General features: G+C 34.5%; 1 protein-coding gene across 2 annotated transcripts; it reads left to right on the top strand.

Moving 5' to 3' along the window:
* The first annotated feature begins 518 nt into the window (after window positions 1-518).
* Window positions 519-8,138, top strand: LOC110709790 (mechanosensitive ion channel protein 2, chloroplastic-like). Of its 2 annotated transcripts, none has more exons than XM_021888039.1 (14): window positions 519-648; window positions 1,922-2,154; window positions 2,260-2,319; window positions 2,604-2,761; window positions 3,607-3,727; window positions 3,853-3,950; window positions 4,060-4,173; window positions 4,643-4,703; window positions 4,980-5,129; window positions 5,214-5,324; window positions 5,521-5,688; window positions 5,779-5,892; window positions 6,417-6,473; window positions 7,147-8,138. In XM_021888039.1, the coding sequence occupies exons 2-14, from the start codon at window positions 2,077-2,079 to the stop codon at window positions 7,768-7,770; spliced, it is 1,914 nt and encodes a 637-aa protein (XP_021743731.1). In that variant the 5' UTR covers window positions 519-648; window positions 1,922-2,076; the 3' UTR covers window positions 7,771-8,138. The 2 variants fall into 2 exon arrangements, with proteins under 2 accessions (XP_021743731.1, XP_021743730.1); XM_021888038.1 differs by having other exon boundaries at window positions 526-614; window positions 7,147-7,770.
* Window positions 8,139-8,152: the final 14 nt, after the last annotated feature.

The following is an 8,152-nucleotide window of genomic DNA, read 5'->3' as shown; positions in this document are numbered from 1 at the left end:
GTCAATCAAACAACATTCTCATATTCTATTTCCTAGGAAATGGAATTTCCCATATCTTCTACCTCCAACCAAACAATACTTAAATACTCCTAATAAAGGGTAAAGAAGGGGTTTTGTTTTACGCATATCATTCACATAGTTTTTCATTTCGTCACGTAAGAATGAATAGCATAAAATCACATTATCTTATCAACTAAAAATTAAAATGACAAATTTGTTGTCCCTTTTAAATTTCTAAGAAGTATTTTTTCCAAAAAAAAAAAAACCAAAAAGTGGAGACCATCTTTTCAACGGCTGAGATCACACGAAGTAAATCACATCATCAAAACGCAGCGCTTTGATAAAGCGGGAAAACAAAGCAAAAACATCCTCCCCGTTGGTTGGAACATGGACTCAGCGATGCCACGTAATCATTCGTAAATTAATAAAAAAATCAAACGACAAATAAGATAACGTTTTTTAATTCACCCAAAAATTCCTAAACGCCGCGTTTTCACCAATCATTTTATCCAAATAAACTTTTTCAGGTTTTTTTTTTTTTTTTTTTTTAATTTTCACTTTCTCTCTCATCTTCAACCGCAATTTGCACAGTTTGATTGATTTGCCACTCCTGGGTTTGGATTTTTTCTCTCCTTTAAATTCTTCAAAGTTCGTTGTTATCTCTCTTAAGTACTGTTTGATTGTTAAATTAAAATTAATATTAAAATGATTGATTATTGAAGTAGAATTGTTCATGTGTTGATGTGTGTGAATTATGATCATTTGATTTTATATTATTAGTTTAGCAAGTTTTGCTGTTTTTCTGTTTTTTGAGCTAATTTGTGTAATTTTGAGCTGTTGGATTCCGTGTTGTTCGGACCAAATAGCTTAGTTCGTAGTACTCCTCCGTCTCTAAAAGTTCTTTCTGTTTCGATGAAAATAATTGCGGTTCAAACAAGAAGAACGGTTAGAGACGAAGAAGTATAATTTTGTTGTATTTTTTCCTGTTTTAATGTGTCGGAATATGACACCTTTTTACTAGTGCTGATTTTGGTTAATATATGTTGAAATTCATGATAATATTGAGTTGATCAAGCTGATAATTATGTAAATCAGCTCAATTTGTTGTAATGTTCAAGAAACTATAAAGTTTGCTAGATTGTATTTTTGTAATAAACTTTGTTGCTTGGGGTTTTGGGTGGAGATTTTGGAAGATTGCTATTAATAAGGAATTTATACTTTGGTGTTTGGTATAAACATCGTAAATGAAACGGAAAAGATTCAAATAAGTAGGGGAAAGGGTAATGATAAACGTTACCTTTACTATTTGTTTGGTATCCTAGTGGAATGGAAACAATTTGAGCATATTGTGATTGAGTAAGGAAACGTATTTTGTTTCCACTAGTTTGTCAAGGATAACAAATTGGGAGATTTTGTTATTTTTCGGAAAGGGTATTTGTTACTTTTAACCCATACCAAACAAGTAGAAATGGACACACTTAATTGAATCCGTTTCCTACATCTAAAATTACTATACCAAACGCCTCCTTAGTGCTAACTTATTTCACTGAGAATGAAGATGGATTGGTTGTTGGAGTATAAAAATTGTTTGTCTTGAATGAAGGTAGTATAACATATTTACCATTAATCTATGATAAATGGTACAATGTACGGAGTAATGCTTCTATGAATTACTTGCATCCGAGTTCTATGGTATGATTGGTTTGGAGAAACATGCTTTCATATATCATGCCACTAATAAGATGGTTTAATCACCGTCTGCTATTTAAGTAACAAAGATCGTGTAAAGTGTTACTATTTGATTTGTCATTTGGGGTTATTCCTGACTGTGAGTTGTTTTTGGTTGCCTAGGATTATGTTGTAGAATTGTAGAACCACTTACATATACTCATGTACTAACTTCATTATTTTCCAATGGCAGGTCTTGTGACGTTGACACATAGTACCACAATTTTTTTTACTGATCTTCACTTTCCCTGTTTCCAATTGTATGGGGTTATCTGCTGAAGCTGGCACCTGAATTCTAATAATCTTGATAACATTTAACAAGTGTTGTCACATAAAATATATTAAAGAATGGTGGTTGCTTCTTCTTTGCAATTTTCCCATGAATTCAGAATGTATAGTTCATATGGACTACCATACCTGTCTAAGGTACAAACTTTTACTGGGTTACAAATATGGCATTGCAATTCTTATAGTTTGACATTGCAATTCTTTGGACCTCTTGGTTCTATTACTGAAGCATATCTATTTCAGCCCATAATGCAAAATGGTCGACTTCCTTTCTCCAGCGCTACTGTTTCAGCAAATAATGCAGTAAGTTTACCTATGAACCAAAACTTAACTAATTTTCAGTTTATTCAGTTTTCTGAATAATAACTTTTGTAAAATTTTAATGCTGCCGGTGCAAGTATTATTTATCTGTAGCTGCTATGCTTTATTAGAGAGGCTCCCTTTTCCCTGTGGCATTAAAAAGCAAATTGCAATTGCATTTTTGTAATAATCTGTCAATGTTCTACTTTCTGTTTGTTGTATGGGGATGAATAAATATTCCGATTGCATTTTTGTAGGATTTTAAGCTTATTTGATTGCATTTTCAGGTAAAGGATGCTTGGAATTTTCATTTTCTAAGCAGAGCAATCAATAAGAAAGCCACTGCCTCCTCCAAACATAGGACCTTTCTCTGCAGATCCGTTCTTTTACCAAATGGAGGAAATTGTTCTTCTCTAATGCAAAATGCTCCTGTTGTTTTAAAGAGGTACCCCTTCTGGTCTTGTCTCTTGTCATTTACCTTCCTCATTTAACCATTTGTTTATTTATTTATTTATTGATTGATTGTTAGAAAATTGCTGATTGTTTGTCATTGTAAATCATTTGTGGTTGATGTATACTACCCTTCTATAGAGCTGGCAAATGTGCTTTGTTGTGTTCAGGTTTGGTCTCATGTTCATTTGACGTTGTTCACAAAATGTATTTAATAGTAGCATAATACGATTTATTTAAACGGGTTGTGTTCAGTTTAGTTTTGTGTCATGTTGTGTCAACACTTCGTGTTTTCTCTCATAAATTTTGTGTTGTGTCAAAGACACCTGGCTCTATGCTTCTATAGTTTACATACAATTTGGGTAGAATCTTGTGAGAACTTAGAATTCAGATGATATACTTGGCAATCTAGGGGATACCTATCTTTTTTATTCTCTCTCTGGAATTGAAGGGTTTCCATTTACAGGTTAATTTTGTTAAGGATTAGGCTTGTTAGGCATTGTGAGTCTAACTTGATGAGTTGCATTCAAACTATTATCAATTGTCCTGTGTATCAGTGTTTCTATGTCCCTCTCTCTCTCTCTTTTTTCTTCTCCTCTTTAGTGGTATTAGATGAAAAAGAAACAAGAGTTGTAGAATTGAATGTTGGCTTTTGCTATCTATCATAATTTGTTGGATCATTGCCTACACTTTACGTCAACTGTTAATGCAGTACAACTTAGGGTTCAACTTCTTAATTGAGATCCATATATCAAAATAATGCTCCTTTAATTATTATTTTTATAGTTTTCACATGCTTATTGTGGATGGTATTTATTCATATTTGGGTCATGTATGCAGGGTGTGTGACAGTTTATCTTCGAAATCAGTTGTGTGTCAGTTGGTCCCAGCTGTTGGTGTCATTGCTTTAGCATGGGGACTTCTGCCACTTCTGCGTTTTGGTTGGAGTGTTTTCATTCATGTATTTATCTTTCCTTTACTTATAGTCTCACCTCTGAAATTCAACTAGGCTTTGTGGTTTCTTTTTTTTTTTTTTTACTCAATATCCATTTTTAACTCCTTTGTTTCTGTGCCTTTTCCCTCCAGAAAAACGGTGGCAATTGGAAAAGGAGTAGCACATATTTATTCGCGTCTTCGTATGTTCAACCATTGCTACTATGGACTGGAGCTTTGCTTATTTGCAGGTGCATGGAGCATATTTTTCTCAGTTTTTAAACTTCTTTCCCTTGACTGCTATATAATCTATCACTAGGAAATCATGTGGTATCAACAATAAAGTTATCTTTTTTCCAGGGCGTTGGATCCTATGATTTTACCTTCAGAAGCAAGCCAGGTTGTTAAGCAGCGGCTTTTGCATTTTATGCGATCATTTTCCACGATGGTAGCCTTTGCCTATTGTTTATCTTGGTGAGCTTCTGTTCTATCTTAATCTTTGAATCAGTGCTAAAAGAAGCTGGATGCCTGGATCTGCTTTTTAACTGCTCTTGGAAATCTATGTTTGGTTCTTTGCAGCAAGTCTTTACACATTAGAGTAATGTGGTTTCCTTGATGATAGTTGTTAATATTAGTACTTTAGGATGATAGGATCCAACAATGATCTTATGTAAATATGTTGGGATTGCTATTTGTAACATACTAACACCAAAATTTTCAAAAATTATCATGATATTACTAATTTATTTCTTTACAAATTTAAATATATGGCTGAAAAAGTTTGACTGCTAGCTGCTGTTTCTGATGCTGGTCGTGGTTAATTTCCTTGATTATATCATTCAGGGTTTCTTATGAAAGACTTGTTATAGGGCTTTTGGCATCATCACTCTGTTTTAAAATGGTTGTTTTTGCCTTTTTCCCCCTTTTTTCCTTTTCCTGGCAGCTTAGTTCAACAAGTGCAAAAGTACTTTATGGAAGCTAGCGACTATAATGACTCAAGAAGTGTATGTTCTAGGTTCCCTTTTTCTTTTTATTCTGGTATCATGCATTTTCCTGATATAGGCTATTGTTTGAAAACAAAAGGTGGTTTCCTCTCGATTTTAAATTACTAAGTCTGATTTTCCATGATTGTGTGTGTCACTCTTGCTAGTCAATGTGCGAGAAAATTTCGGAGCTCATTCCTAGTTGAAAGTTTTGATAGTTCAAATTTCCATTTAATCAGATTACTTTGCCTCTGACAATGAAATTCTGCCTTTCTATTTTATTTGTATTCTGAACAGATGGGCTTTCAGTTTGCTGGGAAGGCTATCTATACAGCTGTATGGGTGGCATCAGTTTCATTGTTCATGGAACTGTTGGGTTTCTCTACCCAGAGGTGGCTAACTGCTGGAGGTCTTGGAACAGTATTGCTCACTCTTGCTGGGCGTGAGGTGCTGCATATTTTTCTTGTATTAATAAATCATTGGTAATTTCAAGCATGTTTTAGTAATTGTTATTCTTAATTATTGCTACAGATATTCACTAACTTCCTGTCAAGTGTGATGATTCATGCAACAAGACCATTTATTCTGAATGAATGGATTCAAACAAAGATTGAAGGTTATGAAGTGTCTGGTACTGTTGAGGTGCATATTTTTCTGATGCTTCAAGAACTGTTAGTTACCATTTCTTGCATAAGCTTCATACTTTACTACTTTGTATTATTTATTCAGGAGTTGGATTTGGCCCAAAAATTTTCAACTTTAGATTTGCAGTCAAAGTGGGTATTTAATTGCTGCTTCTGCAACATGTGTAATAATAATGGTTATGTTATCATCTCAGCATGTTGGTTGGTGGTCACCTACTATCATCAGAGGAGATGACCGTGAAGCAGTTTACATTCCAAACCACAAGTTCACAGTGAGTATTGTGAGAAATCTAACCCAAAAGACTCATTGGCGCATTAAAACCCATCTTGCTATTAGTCACCTGGATGTCAACAAGATGAATGTGAGTATGAAATTGATTTACATTGTATCTAGTCAGTACTTGCTCTCCATCCTTGCATTTCAAATAAAAATTCTCTCTCTTTTTTGGCAGATTATTGTAGCTGATATGCGCAAGGTTTTAGCTAAACATCCCCAAATAGAGCAACAGAAGTTGCACAGGAGAGTTTTCCTGGATAACATCAATCATGAGAATCAGGCACTTCTGGTTAGTAGAATGCATAGGATAATCAATTTCCCTTTTGATTATGAAAAGGTTTTTTTAAGCTAGGTCCTACATTTATATACGCTAATGAAATAGGTTTAGGGCATGTTTACTTGCTCCAAGTCCAAAGTTAAATGAAGCTTCCTTATTTTTCATGGACAGAATCCTTGTCATTATAATTGGACAGAGAAAAGTACCAATTTTATGTGGCTCCATTTGATATTTTTATGATTGTTACCACGTCTTGCGTCACTGAGTTATTGTTTGTGGAAGAAAAACTATTTGGTAACTTCTGGACCAACTGGGCTGGTGAGAGTCCTAAGGAAATTCTTTGAAACTCTTCAAGCTTGGGACGTAGTGCTAATTGGCTGTTGGAATTTGCTTCCGTCGTCTTCCACATTGTCGAAAATTTTGATCTTCAATCAACTACTTCTGGATCTTGAATCAGTTTACTTACTATTTCAAGTCATCTGCTATGAGTAATAACATGAAAAGTCAGCTTATGATTCTTTCATATTGTTTTGCAGATTATGATATCCTGTTTTGTGAAGACTTCTCGCTTTGAAGAGTACCTTTGTGTTAAGGTAAAATTTACCGTCATCAGATTTATATCATCAATCAGTGCTTTTTGTTTGATGTTTTAGGTGCTAGCAAGAAGTTTCTAAAGTAGTAATGGTACTTAGTTCTCCTCAGCTTATTTTTAATGAAACTTGTCATCAATATAATAATTTAGGAGCCAGTTTTTCAAACTTTTCACAACCTTTCAAACCTTCATTTCTTAAAATATATAATTTAGGTGACTAGTAAAATAGGAAGGGGATATAAATCTAACACCTATTGACCTAACAGCCTAACACCATTACTACTTTAGGAACTTCATGACAGCCCTCCTGATTTAAGCTTTTTTTCTAGACCTTCCTGAATCCTGATGTCTATTTGAGTTGATTCTATTTCTGCTGGAAACTTATTATTTTTATGCAAATTTTTGATAATTTAACCGATTTTTATCTCTAGAATTTTTTGGTATAAAAATTTTCAACATATGTGAACGCGAAACAACATTTAGCTTGCACAAGATCACACTGTGTCACTGCAGTCCTAACAATTGTACTCATCAGATGCATGCATATATTCAATACAGCCACAATCAGCAATAGCTAATTTGATTTTGCTGCCTATTATGTAGTTTTGCATTACAACTTGATGTGAAATCTTTAATTTAATAACGCTCATGATAAACCCTTTTTCTTTAAACAGGAAGCAATACTCTTGGATCTTCTAAGAGTAATAAGCCATCATCGAGCTCGACTTGCCACACCCATTCGAACCATACGAAAAGTTTACGCTGAAACAGACGTCGACAATGTTCCATTTTCTGAAACTGTCTACAGTGGTTCTGGAGCTACTAATAACCATCCTTTCCTACTAATAGAACCTTCTTACAAAATAAATAGTGACAATAAAACCAAATCTTCAAACCGTAAAGATGAAAAGTCTTATGTAACCTCAAAATCTGATTCCAAGGTAGATGCCAAAATTGACGATCAGGAGAAGGTAGACGTCAATGATAAAGGGGCTTTAGAAAAGAATCTCAATGTTTTGAAAAAGGATGATGAAAGTCAAGCTACCTCACCAGCAGCAAGGACTGCATTAGATGAGAATATTGTTCTTGGTGTTGCTTTAGAGGGCTCAAAGCGAACCCTTCCTATTGAAGAAGAAGAAATTTCACCATTGTCATCTTCAACTGGGGATTCAAAGGAATTGGCTGCATCTCGAAATGGTGTTGGATCTTCATCAGGTGCCGAGGACAAGAAAGACGATCAGGTATCATCAATTGGTAGTGCGAACCCAGTTGATAATCGTGAGAAGACGAGTGGGTAAAACATTACTGTCAATTGTCAAGTATTGTTCAAATGACTCAGCAAAGAAATGCCGTATAGCTGTCTATTTTTCTTAAGGCTGGCATATTGCAGTTTGCAGGGTAGCTATCTTCCAGTGTTGTATATTACAATAGTTAGTATTTGTATATTCAATAGAGAAAAGTAAAGGAACATGGCTATTTTGGACAAGTTATAATCAGCACTTATCGTCTCATCTCCAATCATCTATCGAGAAGCTAATAGGGTTGCAAATTTTCTTGCAGCTCTAGCCCATCTCGAGCCTGACCATAGGTTGATAAGCTTAGGTAAATATTTGTAATTATGGTAATCTTACACTAGATAAAGTGGAATTTTGTCTTCCAACCTAAACTTCTTGCTTCCTT

This window comes from Chenopodium quinoa, unplaced genomic scaffold (genome assembly GCF_001683475.1).
Source record: "Chenopodium quinoa cultivar QQ74 unplaced genomic scaffold, ASM168347v1, whole genome shotgun sequence".
Taxonomy (NCBI): domain Eukaryota; kingdom Viridiplantae; phylum Streptophyta; class Magnoliopsida; order Caryophyllales; family Amaranthaceae; genus Chenopodium; species Chenopodium quinoa.
This window is presented reverse-complemented; position numbering and strand designations above follow the sequence as displayed.

Excerpts from the sequence above, each read along its gene's own strand:
- LOC110709790 (XM_021888039.1), top strand. The coding sequence starts at position 2,077 with ATGGTGGTTGCTTCTTCTTTGCAATTTTCCCATGAATTCAGAATGTAT. Across the intron at positions 3,728-3,852 it reads GTTGGAGTGTTTTCATTCAT|AAAAACGGTGGCAATTGGAA; the intron begins GTATTTATCTTT and ends TTTTCCCTCCAG. Across the intron at positions 5,689-5,778 it reads TGGATGTCAACAAGATGAAT|ATTATTGTAGCTGATATGCG; the intron begins GTGAGTATGAAA and ends CTTTTTTGGCAG.